General features: G+C 40.2%; 1 protein-coding gene across 1 annotated transcript in view; it reads right to left on the bottom strand.

Moving 5' to 3' along the window:
• Window positions 1-4,995: 4,995 nt before the first annotated feature.
• LOC111873817 (beta-1,4-galactosyltransferase 7) overlaps window positions 4,996-19,221 on the bottom strand; it is a 17,272-nt gene continuing 3,046 nt past the window's right edge. Inside the window, exons 2-7 of the mRNA XM_033755215.1 lie at window positions 10,041-10,089; window positions 9,716-9,748; window positions 9,379-9,596; window positions 9,070-9,293; window positions 7,492-7,638; window positions 4,996-5,770 (exon numbers count right to left, since the gene is read on the bottom strand). Of these exons, the coding sequence (XP_033611106.1) occupies window positions 5,467-5,770; window positions 7,492-7,638; window positions 9,070-9,293; window positions 9,379-9,596; window positions 9,716-9,748; window positions 10,041-10,089 (975 nt within the window). The 3' untranslated portion in view covers window positions 4,996-5,466. The remainder of the gene's footprint in view (window positions 5,771-7,491; window positions 7,639-9,069; window positions 9,294-9,378; window positions 9,597-9,715; window positions 9,749-10,040; window positions 10,090-19,221) is intronic.

Raw genomic sequence — 19,221 nt, 5'->3', positions numbered from 1 at the left:
CGCGAGCGAACCCCGCCCCGCCACTCCCCTCCGCGGTGACATCACGCGGTGACGCGGAACTGCTTCCTACTGTGACGTGGAACGTAACAGGCAATCCTGCGACTATATAAGTGAGCTGCAGTGCCGGTACGAGGAGAGTTCTAACGTGGCTACCAGCAAGTTCTACTGTAGCAGCCGCCTAACACAGTTGTACTGTGACATCCGCCGAGTTGTAAAGTAACCGTCAGCCGACTACAAGTTGGAGTATAGCAGCCGTCGCGGAAAGAAGAACCGGACGTGTGAGTGATTGTGTAATTGGGAGCATGTGATACAGTGATACCTAGCTCCCCGACTGTCAACGTGTAGACTACTGAACACAGAGCGAGCTGATTTGCGCATAGGGTTATAAAGTGTGAACCCCCGCAACAGCGGTAACAGATTAATGCGATTAGGGTTATAAAGTGTGAAACCCCGCAACTGTGAGATAATTAAGTGTAGCCGATAGTTGTAGATTGTTCAATAAACCAGTTAACGGTCTTTACGGCGTATTCGGTAACGAAACACGTTACAATATATATACCGTGAAAATAAACACACAAACTTTAATTGATGCAAGTAAGTAGGTTGGTCTAGAAATAAACACAGAGAAAACCACATATATGTTGCTGTCTAGTCACTAAATTGCAGGGTAAAATCATGACATAAAGATAGGAAACAGATGTTTTGAAAATATGGCACAGTTCAGATATTTGGGAACAATGATTACAGATCGAAACCTGATTCAGGAGGAAATTAAGAGGAGACTGAACTCGGGTAATGCTTGCTACCATTCAGTCAAGAACCTTTTGTCTTTTTGTCTGCTGTCCAAAAACATAAAAATTAGAATATATAAAACTTCAATTTTGCCTGTGCTTCTGTATGGGTGTGAAACTTGGTCTCTTGACATTAAGGGAGGAACACAGACTGAGGGTGTTTGAGAACAGGGTGTTGAGGAGAATATTTGGACTGAAGAGAGATGAAGTGACAGGAGAGTGGAGAAAACTGCATAACGAGGAGCTTCATGACTTGTACTCTTCTCCAAGTATAATTAGAATGATCAAATCAAGGAGGATGAGGTGGGCGGTACATGTAGGACGAATGGGGGAGACGAGGAATGCGTACAGGATTTTGGTGGGAAAGCCAGAAGGAAAGAGACCACTGGGAAGACCAAGGCATAGGTGGGTGGACAATATTAAAATGGATCTTGGAGAGACAGGATGTGATGGTATTGATTGGATTGATCTGGCTCAGGATAGGGACCAGTGGAGGGCTCTTGTGAACACGGTAATGAACCTTCGGGTTCCATAAAATGCTGGGAAATTCTTGAGTAGCTGCAGAATTGGCGGTTCCTTCAGAAGGGCTCAGCTTCATGAGTAAGTAAGGCTTATGATATCACCATGCTGTCTTGTGTGTCTGCGAATTCTCCCCTGTGAACTTTTGAATACCCAAACAATCTTTATGAAACTTGGTATATATATATAAGTGGCACCTGAGTCCATATCAGTGGCATGCTTCATAAATCCCTCAGTCTGTGTTGGAATGTGTATCCCTCCTACTGTTGCTAGGCAAAGGCTCAGCAAAGTGTATCCCTCCTTTTGTTGCTAGACAACAGCTCGGTAAACATGCTCCCATGGCAACTAATACAACAGAAGAATTGTTGGACATGTCATTTTCCTTGCGGTCTGCGTCTTATCAAAGGAGATTCTCTGGGTCTCTGTGGTAGCCCCCCCTATCATTGCTATGTAACAACTCGGTAAAGTTGTTCCCATGGCAATGAAGAATTGTTGGAGGCGTCATTTTCGATAAAGTCCATGTTGTATTAAAGAAATGTTGGCAATTAGTTCTTCCCAGAACTTTTTGTTGAACACTTGAGACAATGGCATTTCTGCCAGACTATATGGTCAAACTCTCAGACATCCCAGAATTTTTGTGGAGGAACAAGGAATTTCTTTGATTGTCCAACTAGCTGACCCACTTTTATTACAACAGAGACACTGTACATGAAATATAAAAAAGTTAGACGCTTTAAATTTTGTGATAATTAGCTTGATGAATTTGAAGAATAAGTACACTGTGTCAACTGCTCGCATTATGCAGGATCAAATACGAAATTACAGGATTATGATTGGTTATTTGATAAAGATGCAGTCATAACCTGCTTCAACACATTTTCAAGAATTTCCTTCAAGAGACTGGGAAGAACACCCAAAAACACAGCACACCCAGTACCTGGACAGCACTGGCTCCAAGAAACAGCAATGCTAACCATTAAATGAGGTAATTCAGTATGTAGACTGAGACCAAGAATACAAGGCTCATGGATCAACATCCCTCCCCCACAAATCCCCATCAAGCAGTTCAACTTCCCCTTCTAGCACACATCCCTATATTCATCTCCAGTTATCCGTTCATTTTGTTCATATGAATGTTGATAATGACAATCATGTGACAGTCTTTGATAATGGCAAGTGTCTTGGGCTGTCCAATAATTACCAAACAAAGCTGCAGGATTACAACAGTAGACAGAAAGATGGAAGAAACTCACCCCCACCATTCATGGCACCTTTTCTGTGACCTCAGTACAGTTTAAGAGATCCTCCACAAAATTGTGACAGGTGAACCCACTGCACAGAGAAGTGTCACTTCCTAGGTAACACATTGTCAAGATATTGCGCTGACAACCACATCTATTGCTAAGCAACAGCTAGCAATTCCTATGCAACGAATAGACCCACTAACGAATATTCTAGCTAACAAAGGAAACAGAACCCTTTGACAAGGCATTCTCTCAGCAGTATGCTAAGATCTACTTAATAGGGCAGATTGCAATAGTCGCAATGTGACTTTGACTTTGACAGAGCAGTCTCAGCTCTGAGACTTCCCTTTTAGTCATAGGAGGCGATGAAAATGGAGGTCTCAAAGCTGAGACAGTAACCGAGAAAGACTGCGCTGGTAAGGTCCAGCAGCATATACAAAAGACAGACCCATCCTCTCGTCAGAGAGGGCTCCCCACAGAAATAAGACCATAACTGTCAAACGGTAATAATTAATATCTGGTCATAAGACTTCTGACTGACTGACCGTTAGTGGCAATGTTACTTTGNTTAATATCTGGTCATGAGCCCCAGATGGGGCTCGACACCAAGACTTCTGACTGACTGACCGTCAGTGGCAATGTTACTTTGACTTTGACAGAGCAGTTATCCGACGAGATATACGAGAACCAAGAGCAAAGACACTCCACCGAAAATAGCGGTGAAGGAGAATAACCAGGACTAACCAGGTCACTTCATCAGAAAGGGCATTATTTGAGAGTGATTTTAATTGTGAGTGTAAACAAGTAATTCTCCAACAAACAGCATCATCTGAAGCCGCAACTCATTAATTATCTGTCACGGAACCCTTGACACATGACAATATAAACATCTGACATTGAAAATGGCTTATAAAATAAAGACTGAAATGTGAACATGAAAGACAAGGACACAGCTGAATTCTGAGAATGAAACAAAGCTTCTGTGTGATGGGTCTGTATATGTAGCAGCTATGGCTGAACTACAGAACGCACACAGCACAATCAGATGATCATACAATCCCAATCTATTGACTGGAAAAATATTTAATTCATTCATATTAACAAGCAAATATTAATAATGTGCCATGCTGATATTATTTTATGATTGCCAAAAAAATTAAAATGACTTGTATATTATTATTGAATTATGCCTTTTAATTGAACAATCCAAGCATTGCAGAAATAGACAGGGATTTTATGACCACTCTGTATAGGAGAGATACATTACAAATCATCAAAACTGCATTATAAAGTCAAATTATGGAAACAATTTGTAGCTAGTATATAAAAATTCATAAAAATAAGTAATCATCTGATTAATAATCCTCAGTAACTTGTCAATATGAGAAAATAATGATATAAAAGAAGCTACAGTCGCCTACGTATTCTATGTGGCATTTTCAACTTCACAATAAAAAGTAAGAAATCTAATAAGTATGCAGAATGTTTAAAAATATATGGCACAAACTTTACTGCACGCTCATTTTTATCATAATAGTGTCCTAACAAAATAAAGCAAAGTATGGCAAAAACGCTCGCTTCTATTTCATATTAATGAGAATCCTCGTGTAAAATATAAAAAGGAGTCTTCACTTTAAGTACTGAATTACTACCACAAAGATGTTATTTATAAAATGCAGTACTGATCTGTACTTTTCATATGTACACGTTCACTCTTCTATGGAAAAGAACCATTCAGAGTAGCTTTCAAAATTGTAATGGAACAATCCTTAAATCTGGAAACTTTAGATCAGAAATCCTGACACTGCTTCTTTCCTTTTTTGACTGTAGTTCATTGAAGCTTTATGCTACAAGCCAGAAGATCGTGGGTTCAATTCCCGATGAGGTCATCAGATTTTTCTAGTGACCTAATCCTTCCAGCCGCACTATGGCCCTAGAGTCAACTCAGGCTCTAACAGAGATCAGTAACAGGAATCTTCTTGAGAATGAAGAGCAGCCAGCACGTAAGGCTGACAACCTCACTACCATCTGTGAGGCAACTGTCTAGAAAATGTGGGAGCCTCAACATCTCACAACCCTATGTGCCTCCACGCCTATTACAGGGAATGCTTTACTTTCTTATTAATGACAGTGGCAGTATCTAGACTATGTAGCACTGACATATGAATAATGAACTGGAAAGGATTTGTACTTCTTTTGGCTTATTTTGGACTTCACCCATCGTCTGCTATGTCTGGGGTTTGTCCAGTGATTGAGACTAGCTCTTTCTAAGGGGCCCAACTGAGTAGGTTTATCCTTCCTTATCCACCTGAAGACGGAGACAGATCCAGTCTCCAAAACGTCGTGGTTTTTTGTCTTTTACATACCAGACGATGGGTGAAGTCCAAAATAAGCCAAAAGAAGTACAGTATACACCATCATCAGAATCCTTTCAAGTCTATCTGGAAAGGATTTGCAAGTGGTCATGGCCTAATTGAGGTATTATCCCATCATCTGCCTGGAGGGACTGGATAAAACCACAAAAGCCCTCAGGATAGGTGGTGTCCAAGCCAATATCTAAACAAAGCATCTTCTGGATATAAGGCTCCAAGTGTTAACTCTAGGCCAACCTGTTTAGTGATGCTATTTCTTATGTCAACCCAAGCAAATACTCAATCTCTGGACTGCATGACCACAAGTACCTATAACTCAGCCAATGTGCACTGTTCACACCACATTATCTTAATCTGGAGGCATATTCTGGGAATAATACTATCAGCAAATACTATGCACATCATTATATAAATATGGCTGCTTTTCACATTACTGCCTTTCTGTACTACCCCTTTATACACAGCAATGCTGAACAAAAGAATACTGACAATCTGTCAATTCTGCCACTTTACAAAAATGAAATGGTTAAGAGATTTCGTTCATTGATTTAAAATGTTCTTATTATTCTTATTACCAATGTTAGACTCGGCTGCATTTGTTTCACTGCTGGGTTTCTTTCCTCCAGTGTCACTACAGTTACACCATGGGGTGAGTCTTTTATCACAACTCAGCACTATGTTGATAACAGTGATGGGAGCTCCATCTATTTTAAGTTCATGAATACCTGTCAACTTGTACACTACATCTGCTAAACCAGTCTGCCGGTCACGACGCCGTGTCACATCACGCTGTTTGAAACACTTTGTCATGTCACGTTTTCTATGTGTGCGATCATGTGTATGCCTATACAAGAGAGATATGTCTTAACATCATGCAAGTAATAACTTGTAATATATGATTTGGGGTTCTCATGATGGTGGCTGTGAAAATTACTGTCTTCTCTGATATTATACCATATAATGTGGTAAATATTTAATGGCAAACATTTATTTCCAACTTTGTACACCATTCCATATTTTTTACACTGTGCTTAATTTCCTGCTCTCAAGATAAATACAACCACCTCTGTGGTCTAGTGGTCAGAGTTCCTGGCTACAGATCCAGAGGTTTGGGGTTCAATTCCCAGCTCTACCAGATTTTCTGAGAAATAGTGGGTCTGCAACGGGATCCACTCAGCCTCGTGAGGATAATGGAGGAGCTACTTGAATGGAAAAGTAGCGGTTCCGGTCTAGAAAATCAAAATTAACGGCCATGGGAATTCGCTGTGCTGACCACGCGACACCCTCTATCCGCTAAATTTGGCATTAACTTTGCCATCAAGCAGCAGTAGCTCAATCAATATAGTTCACTCCTCTGAAATTTTAGCAAACATACACAAAATTACATGGTGACATATCCCAGAAGACACTGATCTTCAGTAACATGGAACACATGTAGCATTTTATTGCAGAATTACCATAACCTTCACCATCTTACGCAGCTAACCAAGATTTAAGACACATAACATAACACAACAGGAAGGAACAAAACCCACCACCTTGAACAACACGCATGCGCATTGAGGGGACTGTATATTAACAACATAAACAATGATATAAAAGACAGCAGATTCCTCATCCATAATTTTTAACGCTTGATGATGACGATGACATTGGTCGAAACATGTAGTGTAAAACTTTAAAGTGGACAGCTTTTAACAAGTTTTATAGAACATTAGTGTTGCACGTGAGGCTGTGGAACTGATTTATACTAAAATTTAAGAGAACAAAAGAGCTCACCAGTGAACCTGACATCATAAAACATCATTTAATGTTATCCTCCATCTTCTAACTCTCTTCAAGTTGTCTATAAAAAAAACTCCATGATTTTAGTCCACAAGCGAATTATACCAACCGAGCAACTGCCGCTTGTCAGCAAAGTTTAGTGCCAACTTTTTGCATATAGAGAGTGTCGCGTGGTCAGCGCAACTAATCCCTATGGATGTTAATTTCGGTTTTCTAGACCACAGCCGCTATTTCCTTGAAATAGCTCCTCAGTTATCCTCATGAGGCTGAGTGGACCCATTCCAGACCCACTACCTCTCAGAGAAAATCTGGTAGCACCGGGAATCGAACCTGGACCTCTGGATCTGTAGCCAGGAACACTGACCACCAGACCACAGAGGCGGTCTCTTCAAGTTGTCTATACCACAAAATATTTTTGCACTGTTTTCACCATCAAAATTCCACCATAGCCTGCTTGTGGGTGTCTTCAGTGGCTTTACAAAACCAACTGCACAGATCTAGCAGATACAGGCAAAGATGTCCCCGTGTTTAACTAATTAAGCACTGCACCATGAAGACATATGGGGGAGTGGATGTACAGATCCATATTATTGACCTTGGCACTAGCTGGAGGTCTAGGTCAGCTTGAGGCCCAGCAGCATTACCCCAAGGGAAAGAACCTCCAGTACCCCTTGGCCATAAAGTCAGTAGCAAGTTGCTATACCAACTGCACTATCCCGGTTTATAAAACAACAGTGACGATCATAAGTTTAATAACACACTTCTACAAGATTTTCTTACTTGAAAGTGTTTTCAGTGCCCGTTGTAATGTTAACTGGCCGTGACACGTTCAGCCCTGCCTCCTTCAGTCGGACATAGAACTCATCATCTTCCAAGCCCCATCCCCAGTATTTATTACTCATACCATTGACAAGTTCAAAGTGTTCTCTGTACAACAAAACAAGCAGGATGGCTTAAAATTTTATAGCATAAGAAGAACCTGAAAAAATAGCCACAATATAAAACAAAAAATTCTAGTAAAAATTTGGAAACCTTTTTTCTCTTAAATGCTTCCATCTGTATACAGACACCATAATAAGTTATAAATTAATCTATAAATCAAGTGATCTCTTCATAACTAACAAACAGTTGTCTAACATAACCTCTATGTTCTGCACCATCACTATTTTTGTTATTGCTTATCATAGAAAATAATTCATGTATATTTTGAAGGATGTCCATGATTTACCTCCATATTGACCTCCACATGCCTAGCTTCATTGTTTCATTCTTTACTACTACCAAACAGAAAGCTAAATGTTGATTTCTTATTATTTTACATTACCTTAATATGGTTGGTGATTGGTTCTTAATGCTGCAATTTTGACAATTAAGTCATTTGTGCTTTTAACCTCAGCTGCATGGCATATTTGTAATTCATTTTCTATTCGGATACCACTTGAATGACTTATGTTATCCAGTTACTCAACAAACTTCAGTTATATTTCTTACTACACAAAATTTCAGCGTTATATTAAATGGAGCTAGTGTATCTCTTGTTTTGTGTTTCCAAAGCTGTAACTCTGGCATCATCAAGATCTGTGTACTAAGAAGGCGGGTGCAACATGTTGCTCATATGAAATTTAATAAAATTATATCAATTGTCAACAAAAGTTATTAGAAGAGCACAGATGTACACAAACACAGACAGATGGATAACAACCATAATCCTATCTTTCCTCATAAAACAATGAAAGTATGGAAAAATATATAGGATTTGAGTCTCATAGCAGTATTATAAAAGGTTGATCAACTCCATCCAGTGCGACTGTAAAATGTTTTTTCTTTCTTTTTTAATCTTTTTTCCTTGACATGTTTCGGCCTCAGAGACCATCTTCAGAAGGATATATCAACACAGGCAGAAACTACTATCAGTCAGTCTCTAAGACCAAAACATGTCAAGGAGGAAAGAAAAAACATCAAATCAATCACGCTGGATGGAGTTGATTAACCTATTACAGTATTTCTAGTGTGATGGACCAGGATGAACCAAATCCAATCTCATAGCAGTGGTTATGAAGGGTTCTGTCTTCTGAGATATAACAGCATGTGGCCCACTGAAAGTCAACCAACATCTGAAGCTACCTTCTTCATGCTGGATACTAGCTTGGCTTATTCTTCAACCTTGAATTTGGAGGCAACCTGTTCCTCCAAAATGTCAGTTGACTTTCAATGGCCCATACAGTGTTATATCCCACAAGACAGAACTTTTTCTGATAAAATATACATTTCTGAGATCCTGCCAACCAATCACAGGGGAGGGAACACCCTACATGACTAAAAATTTGGGTAGCCATGAAAGTGCATTTTAACATTTACCTTTTAATGAGCAGAATTCCACCAACAAATGTGGGGTAGTGATAGCGAGGGTGCAAGTCAGGTGAAGCAATATGAAATGGCCCAGTCTCGGGATAACTGTATCGTAGCTGTGAATTCAGGGGCAGCAGATCAACATCATGCATTGCAATGTAGTCACACTCATCACGTGCTATGCGGAAACCCACGTTGATCAAAGAAGCCCGATTAAACCGATAGTGGTCTACCTAAAGGCACAGATTAATGAATTCCTTCAGAACTGTGGTTACATTACTAAAAATAATAGAAATGGAGGAATCATAAAATGTGTACCTGATTCAAAATGTATATGTGATGGCTGATTTCCTGTTTATTTAAAAAATCATGGAGATATGGTGCAAATGCAAGAAGTTCCTCAAACCTATCTCGGAAAGGTACAAGAACTGCCAATTTGTGGTCAGAGGGTATTCCTGAATTTGCATTATAAATGCGGCCTTTGAAGTGACGCTCAATGTTTTCCCCAGGATCTTTTCTAGAGCACTGACAGTCATCTGTCAAATTAAACACACATGTATTTTAAAAAATTCCAAATATTTCATACATAACCTATTCCTTGCTCAAAGAATGGACCAATAAATGTACTCAAAATTATCAACCTGACATTAATTACCTATTGTAATTGGCGATATTGCTAAGAAACATCCTACAATAAAAGTAAAAATTATACAAACTATAAAAAATCTGACTTTCCATATCTTCCATATGAGTATATTTAAACAACACCTCTGCTTCGAAAATTGCTTCGGCATAACGACTATATTAATGACTTTAAAACCCAGTGCATTGCTACGAATCAGATTCACTTCAATCTAACTTAAAATTATCTCAAATTTTCTTATTTTAGACATGATCTTCGACAAATGCAGAAAGCTTCACTGTTCACTGACAAACTATAAGTTCGAGGTATCGTACAAATTCTAATAAAATGATGGGACCTGGCCGCGTGGAACAGTGCCTCACAGCAGCAAAACATAACCAAAAATTCTGTATTTAAGAGAGTGTGCTCCCACGATGCCAAACGCTATAATGAGACTTAAAGTTCTTCATAAGCTTTGACATTCTCTTACTGAGAAACGAGCAGAAAAACTACTGAATCATAACGATCATAACACAGTTTCAAACAAAGATGGTAAAAGGAAAGATACTGCTGGTCAGCTTCGTTAGCTATTTCATACTTATTCATTTAAGTACAAGAGTGCAGGAAAAACAATTAGTAATTTAATTTCTGCTAATTCGCCATTGTTTATGAAAGAATGATAGGATTCTCGTAATTAATGCTGTTGTTACTAAACATTCACAAATAACGACGGTTCTGGTAATGTAATACTTGAAAACATGAAAGAAAAATTAAAGGGAAAACTAATTAAATTTCCTTTGATATGGCACGAATTGCATAGAAAACGACATGTCAAATAGCTCTTCTATTGTTTTGTGTGTATTCGTTACCACTGGAAGTTTTTACCAAGCACTTACATTAGCAATGATAACGATACTGAACCGTTCCCTAGCAACGATAGAGGGCGGGCATATACATGCAGATCTCATAAGTTTACTTTCATGTTTCCATAATGTAGGCTAAACAACATTCGGCTGCGAAGTGATCGAACAACATTTCAAGAAATACGACAGATCAGCAAATAACAATTGAAATGTATAATAATTTCATGCACTAAAATATCCCTGGAGTAAATAAATACATAAATAAATCAACCTGCATGTAATCTGCTTCCCACTGAAGAAACGCGCGGGCATAATATGTTTGAAAAAAGAGGGAAGTTTGGTCATTATTTTCTTCATATATGTTGTGGATGTGGCATATATCTTGTGGGGAAAAAAACACGCCGCACCTGCACTCACTTGACTATCAACAACCACTGTAATCAGTAATCAGAACATTGGTTTTAAAAATGTTCTTATTCGAGTCAAAATTAAAAATATATATATGCCAGTATCCGTTGCAGTGAAAACGTGCTTGCCATCTTTCGGTTTCACTGTTCCGTCTTTCAGGTGTCATATCACCATATTATGAATTGTTTATCAATTTGGCCCAAACAACGTAAATCTAACACTCAACGTCAACAACCAAAAAGAAAGTTAATTTTGATGAAGCTACAAAATAGCATATATACATATTTTTTTAACTATATATATGCCATTTTGTAGCTTCATCAAACATAACGCAATCTTTTCATGTTTCTGAACAAATATTAAAGAAACAATACTTTCTCTTCTGTTCTGTAGTTATGACGGCGGAACTTATTAAGTACTATTACCCACAATATGTGGACCTTCACAACTATTCACCAGTCAGTAAAAGGTCACTTAAAGTTGAAAACTGGTACACTCTGAACAGAAAGGTTGGAATTAAACAAAATTTGAAGACATAATTTATTCTTAAGTTATATTTTTCAAGCATGGTTATTGGGTCACGGTAGTCCAGCGGTCTAGGGCATGTACTGTCTTCGCTCGCTCGGAAGCCGGGATCGTGGGTTCGGATCTGTTTCCTGTGAGGTACGGCCTGAATTCTGATATATTATTCTTATACACTTCCGGTAACGGTAGCCGAGCGGTCTAAGGCATGTACTGTCTTCGCTCGCTCGGAAGCCGGGATCGTGGATTCGGATCTGTTTCCTGTGAGGTACGACCTGAATTTTTATATATTATTCCTATACAATGCCGGTCACGGTAGCCGAGCAGTCTAGGGCATGCACTGTCTTCACTCGCTCGGAACCCAGGATCGTGGGTTAGAATCCCACAAAAAGCATGGATGTTTAGTATGTGTTCGTTCTGTGTTTGTGTTGTCCTGTGTTTAGGTAGAGACCTTGCGACGAGCTGATGACTCGTCCAAGGAGTCCTACCGTCTGTTAAATGATCATGTAACTGAAAAAATCAGAGAGCAGTAACCAAGGGGCTGTAGAGCCAGTGACAAAAAAAGAATTGATATTTTGAACAAACAAATTGACATGAATTCATTAGTGTTGCGATACGATAAAAATAAATAAAAATAAATCAAATATGCCTTAATATATAATTCCTGCTAGCTTTTCTCTACAGCATAATGATGAAAGTGTTAAAGTGAGTTCATGCAGACGCCGTGAATTGTTGTCGTAACATCTTGTTTCGCTTCCTATTTACGTAATACTGTATCATATGCTCCAGGTTCTAAGCAAACTCGAGCTTCAAATCTCAGACTCCATGATCGAGAAAATTGTGTCTGCTACAGAAGGCACGATACTACAACTTCTTAGACAAATCCGTCTCAAGAGACTCAAGAGCCTCAAGATCAGAGAAGCAGGAGGAGGCCGCTTGAATAGCATCGTTTAAACGACTGTACTGACCACGGTAAGGCATTCCAGCCAACTAGTTTAACACGAATAATAATATAAACAACTAAACTCACTAACGAGAATAGCAACAAATTGTGATCTTCTGAATTATGCCATTGTGTAGTCTTGTACATGGATACCCAGGTTTCGGAGGAATATGCTGGCTCCTTATTCGTGATCGAGATGTGTAGGGTGAGGATTCGATCTGGTTACATTGGCAGGTTTAAGGAAGATGGTCACTCAGACCTATGGGGAGGGGAAACAGAGGATAGATTCCTTACTGGACCAATAGGAATGGTGGACAGGAAAATAGTTCTTTCCAGGCAATAGGTAAAATACTAAAGTGTCCCTGCGTTTAACTAATTAAGCACGACACCATGAGGACATATGAGGAAGTGGATTTAACGTATTCTTGGCCTCGGCACTAGTTAGAGGTGAGTGGCCAGCTCCATGCCCCAGCCACTTTACTCCCGAGGAAACAGCTCCCGGCACGCATGGGATAGGAGTCTGGGTGGGCGTAGAGCACGTCTGGACGACGTGGAGAATAACTTGCACCTACAGAGAGACCACCTCTGACCCCTCGGTCGTCCAGCCCCTAGCCAGTTGTTATACCGATTGCGCTAGTTCTTCTACAGGATCATAATACACAGTGTGTCCAGGTTCTGTTAGGACTGTGTCCATTAAAAATACAAGGCGTGAATTATTTTCAAAATTTCACTCTTCTTATTCAAAATAGTCTCCTTCTGAATCAATACATAGTTGGAATCGATTGAAAAGTTTTCGAAAACAGTCACTGTACTCCTTGTGTGGAATCGCATTTAAAACTGCGTAGATTCCCTTTGGATGTCCTGGATGGTGTCGTGACGGTCTCCTTTCATCGCCAACTTAACTTTCGGGTACAACCAGAAATCTGCTGGAACCAAATCTGGCGAATAAGGAGAATGATCAAGGACTGTGATCCCTTTTCTGGACAAAAAATCGCGCACGATCTTCGATTTGTGGGGTGGGGCATTGTCGTGGAGGAGCGGCCAGGAACCTTGCTCTCGATATTCAGGTCGAATTCGAAGAATGCTCAACCACAAACGATTGAGGACTCCGAGATAATAATCAGAATTCACTGTTTGACCTTCTGGCAGAAATTCCTTGTGAATGATTCCTTTGGAATCGAAGAAAACGGTTAGCAGTGTCTTTACTCGACTCCATTGCATGCACACCTTCTTTGGTTTCGGCTTCTTTGGGCTCAACCACGCTGCACTCTGCCGCTTTGTGAGAGGCTCATATTGAAAACACCACGTCTCGTCACCAGTAACAATGGATTTTGTAAATTTTGTACCACTTTGGGCCGACCGTAACATGTCTTCGCAGTGTTCCACTCTGGCACGTTTTTCATCGCCTGACAACACGTGCGCCTGTGTGCACACAGACTTTCCGTTTGCCCAAATCCTCGGTCAAAATTTGATGCACAGTACTTTTTGGTATTCCCAAAAGCTCCTCGATGAGTCTTGCAACAACATGTCTGATGCAAGGATTTCGATCACTTTTTTCACATTTTCTTCAGTGTGACTTGTTCTCGGCTTTGATGCACGTGGAGCGTCTTCAGTGTCCTCCCTGGCGTCACGAAATATAGCATACCATCGTACAATGTTCGAACGACTCAAACAATCACTACTGTACACACTTTTAATCATTTCGTACGCTTCTCCGGCTGTTTTGCCTAACTTAAAACAAAATTTAATGTTGGCTCTCTGTTCAACTGCCAGTACTGTTACATTCAAGGTCAGAACACATGGTTCAGCGATGCTTGCGCTTTGAAATTATAGATAGCCACGGCTGAAACTTCAAGAATCTTAACGCCACAACTCGCCAACAGATGACATTGCAGGGCAAAATTAAAAAGAAAAAAAAATAAGTGCTAATGGATCCTGGACACACCGTGTATATTTTCCGTCAAGGGACCTGTTCAAGCTGGTTCCTTACTCGCGGATTTTTCTACCCTGAAGATGGAGACAATACGCTCCTCCGAAAGGTCGATTCACACAAGATCTACACGACGCCACATCCCGGAAGACGGCATTCTTCATAGTCACAGCCTTGAAAACCTCAAATTTTACATAGACTGAAATTAATCATCAGCTTCGGCTTTACCGTTATGGAAAGAAGTCGTGGAAAAGTCAACTCATTTAAGAATCGGATGGGTGGTCCCAGAGTAAAGACCGTGTGGGTAAACATTTGTCTCATAAATTTCCTATCCAGAAGGGTCTAAAACAAGGAGATGCTTTATCGCCACTCCTTTTCAACTTTGCCTTAGAATATGCCATTAGAAAGGTCCAGGGAAACCACGTGGGACTGAAATTAAACGGGACACATCAGCTGTTGGTCTAGGCCGATGATGTGAATCTACTGGGTGATAATGTAGATACCATAAAGAAAAACACACAAACTTTAATTGACGCAAGTAAAGAGATTGGTCTAGAAGTAAACACAGAGAAAACTAAGAATATGTTACTGTCTCGTCACCAAAATGCAGGGAAAAATCATGACATAAAGATAGGAAACAGATGTTTTGAAAATGTGACACGGTTCAGATATTTGGGAACAATGATTACAGATCGAAACCTGATTCAGGAGGAAATTAAAAGGAGATTGAACTCGGGTAATGCTTGCTACCATTCAGTCCAGAACCTTTTGTCTTCTCGTCTGCTGTCCAAAGACATAAAAATTAGAACATAAAAAGTATAATTTTTCCTGTGGTTCTGTATGGGTGTGAAATTTGGTCTCTGACATTAAGGGAGGAACATAGACAGAGGGTGTTTGAGAACAGGGTGTTGAGGAGAATATTTGGACCGAAGAGGGATGAAGTGACAGGAGGTTGGAAAAAACTGCACAATGAGGAGCTTCATAACTTGTACTCTTCTCCAAGTACAATTAGAATGATCAAGTCAAGGAGGATGATGTGGGCAGGACATGTAGGATGAATGGAGGAGACGAGGAATGCGTATAGGATATTGGTGGGAAAGCCAGAAGGAAAGAGGCCACTGGGAAGACCAAGGCGTAGGTGGGTGGACAATATTAGAACGGATCTCAGAGAGATAGGATGGGATGGTATGGACTGAATAGATCTGGCTCAGGATATGGACCAGTGGAGGGCTCTTGTGAACACGGTGATGAACCTTCGGGTTCCATAAAACGCTGGGAAATTCTTGAGTAGCTGCAAAATTGGCGGCTCCTCCAGAAGGGCTCAGCTCCATGAGTAAGTAAGTAAGTATGGGTGGTCCCAGAGCAAGTCTGATCGAAGTGGGGTAAAAAATTCCTTGTCTCTTCTCTGAATGAAACCTCTGTTATCTAAATCGTAATCTAGTCACTGTATTTACTGAGCTACTACACTTTGTTTTCGAACTAATCAGTTAATAAAGTAATTAAACAGAATCAGTTATTCAAGTAGCTAAAATATTTAAATGATAGAAATTCTTTCTTGAAGAATCGATAGTTGCTCAGCTGGGCTATCGATTCCTCGCCTTCATGGAACCTGAGACTACCTTCCCTCCCTCAGGTAATATTAGACTTCTTTGTGTTTCATACGGGTATATGCAAAAGAACACTTGATAGGCTAAGCAGTAACATTACAAAGAGCACTATCCCCTAAGATGTGACACCATGAACTCCAGTAAAAGTTCACTAACGTTTAGGAGGAGCTTACTGCCTCCATCTTCATGATTGAAGAATAAGCCAAACAAGAAATCAGCATAAACAGATGGCAAGCTGAGTATTCTTGCTTGGCTTTCTCTTTGACTCTTAAAATTCTGGCGAGATGTTCTTCCAAAACGTCGGGCTTTTTCCGCACTACTCATCAACAATCTCTTCTTTCTCCGAGAGTTCTCCGTCCTTCATCAGTAGTTCCAAATATTCGGCTTCCACATTTGACGTCCTCTCCTCGCTTAATGTCCTCACAGGAATTAATGTATCCCGTATATGAATTCAGTTCGTACCTTACAGGAACATATTACGTCACAGCTACGAAGCCCAGCCGGTTAATACTGTTTAGGGAAACAAACGTTGTTTATGGTGAGAACAATATGGAACATGCAGATACACTCTGTGGGCAAAAAAGTCAGTCCGTACCTCAAAGGAAACGTCACATCTCGCTACAGAGCCCAACCGGTTAATGCTGTTTAGGGGACGAGTCTCTGTTTATTGAGAGAACCATACGGAACACACAGATACACTCTGTGGGGAGAATGCAGAGTTTTAATGTGTTAAAGCAGGTGGTACATATAGTAACCACTGGAATTTAAAGGTTTAAGTTGTGAAAACTTATTTGAAACAGTTTTCAGTGTCGCAGAGTAAGCCAGGCAAGAAAACAACAAGAAGCGGCCGACATTCCAGAAGACCCTATTTTCTTAGTTTGAAGAAACAAAAGTAATTTTATGGGAACACCTTGTTGTCTGTGTCTATGTTCGCTATAATCAAATGAAGGGGTATTCACGGAAGTACACTATAGGACACACATAGCCAATACATGAGATAAAAATAGAAACACACAATATGGTTAGAAAAAGTAAAGCTATCACTGTAACAGACCGTAAAGGGCCATAGGGTTGTGAGACGTTGAGGGTCTCACATTTTCTAGACAATCGGCTCATAGATGGCGGTAAGGTTGTCAGCCTTATGAGCCGGCCGCCCTTTACCCCCAGGGAAATAATTTAATTAATTCCTGGTACTCATTTCTGTTAGAGGCTGAGTCAACCCCAGGGCCATAGTGCGGCTGGAAGGATTAGGTAAATTGAAAAAATCCAGTGATCTCATCGGGACTTGAACCTGCGACCTTCCGGCTTGTAGCATAGCCACTAAACCATCTACGCTACAATATGGTTATATAAAGGTTTTTATATTGGGGGTTCTCCTTTATATTAAATCTTTTTCTAGATACAAAACCATCTTAGTGCCTCAGCCTCTCTAAATACGAGTATTCACAACCGTATACAGCCAGAATTTGTCCATTATATCCGAAATCTGTTATATGCCGGTCCGTTATATCGTGGCCCCTGATCCCATCTCAACGGCATAATTCAGAAATCCCTCCCATTAGTAATAACCATCATTGTAGATACTCAAATTGCTGAGGCAATTCCTTTATACTACTCGAACTCCTGCACCAGTTTTCATGAAAATTTGCATGTGTGCCATGCCACAATAATTAGTTTCAACAGCGTACTTCATAAATCCCTGTTATCAGTAATACCAACACTGAAACCTCACAAGCTGTTGAGGTATAATTTAAATTCTTAAATCTATGCCATGAAAATTGTTATGAAAACTATACCATATACACTTTTAGCAAATCTCATAAAAACGAATATAACGGCCGTCCAATTCTTGATGTGAAGCCATAAGCTTGAGGCACTATACTACAAGCCGGAAGGTCGCGGGTTCAAGTTCCAATGAAGTCATTGGATTTTTTTCAATTGACCTAATCTTTCCAGCAGCACTATGGCCCTGGGGTCGAATCAGCCTCTAACAGAAATGAGTACCAGGAATATTCTTTGAATATTCTTGGGGATAAAGGGCGGCCGGAGCATAGGGCTGACAACCTTACCGCCATCTGTGAGCCGATTGTCTGGAAAATGTGGGAACCTCAACATCTCACAACCCTATGGGCCTCCACGGCCTGTTGGAGGGATGCCTTTACTTACTTACTTTTACTTTTCTTACATATATATTTCACATAAATATTGGAATGTTGTTTATGAAGTAACAGACGCCTTGCAGGAATATATTTTCTTCTAGCCTTAAGAGCTCTGTAACTGACTTTGGGTATCATTTTTTGCTGTTCTCAGACAAAGTGTCAATCATTGTTGCCCGTTGGTCCTCGTACAATTTACAGTCCCAGAAGATATGTTCCTCCGTTTGCAGCCCGTCACCACATTCGCAATCGGCTGTGGACACAATATTTAAAGGTTATTAAAACTATTTCATAAGTGTATAAAAAATATTGTAAATACAAAAAAGGGCTAGGCAGTGCCCATCCGCCCTTTTGTAGCAGATTCTCAACAGGTTACGGGTCCACAGAGTTTGTTCTCCCCTCTAACGGCAAGCTTTGAAATGAACTCACAGTAGTGTTGAAAATAACTGCTAGATGGCGAAATGGCGAGCTTGGCGAATACGGGTGGAAGCAAACTGCACAGGCTTAGTGGTGTGCATTAACCGCGGACAAGTGATTAGTTGTGTTTCTAACAGAACATCATACCTGGCACAACTATCCATATTATCCAAATTCTGTGTGTCCCCCGAGATCAGAGTTATGGTGACTTTGGTTCTCATTGCACGTCGAAATCCGACTTCAGCAAATTATAATTATCACGTGATGATCTACGTCAAGGGTCTCCAAACTACGGCCCGCGATGTGATTTTATTCGGCCCGCGAAAGAATCGTGCAGAAATGCGCCAATTGAATTAATTTTCCAATGAGTACTGGTAAATGTGATTCCGAGCTTATTGACCTGACATATTACACTGCAGTTCGATGGCTTAGCTGTGGAAAGGTTCTTTCGCGCTTCTTTCAGCTCAGGAATGAAATTGATATATTTCTTACCGAGAAAAACCATCACGAACCACTTTTATCAGATACCGAGGGGCTTTGGAAATTAGCATTCTTTGCTGATCTGGTGAATCATATGAACCATTTGAATTTAAAGTTGCAGGGTGAAAATAACTTAGTCTGTGATTTATTTGCACTTATCAAAGCGTTCAGAGCAAAGTTGATACTGCTGGAAAGCCAAGTGAAAAATTGTAA

Source organism: Cryptotermes secundus, unplaced genomic scaffold, assembly GCF_002891405.2.
Source record: "Cryptotermes secundus unplaced genomic scaffold, Csec_1.0 scaffold215, whole genome shotgun sequence".
NCBI lineage: Eukaryota > Metazoa > Arthropoda > Insecta > Blattodea > Kalotermitidae > Cryptotermes > Cryptotermes secundus.
This window is presented reverse-complemented; position numbering and strand designations above follow the sequence as displayed.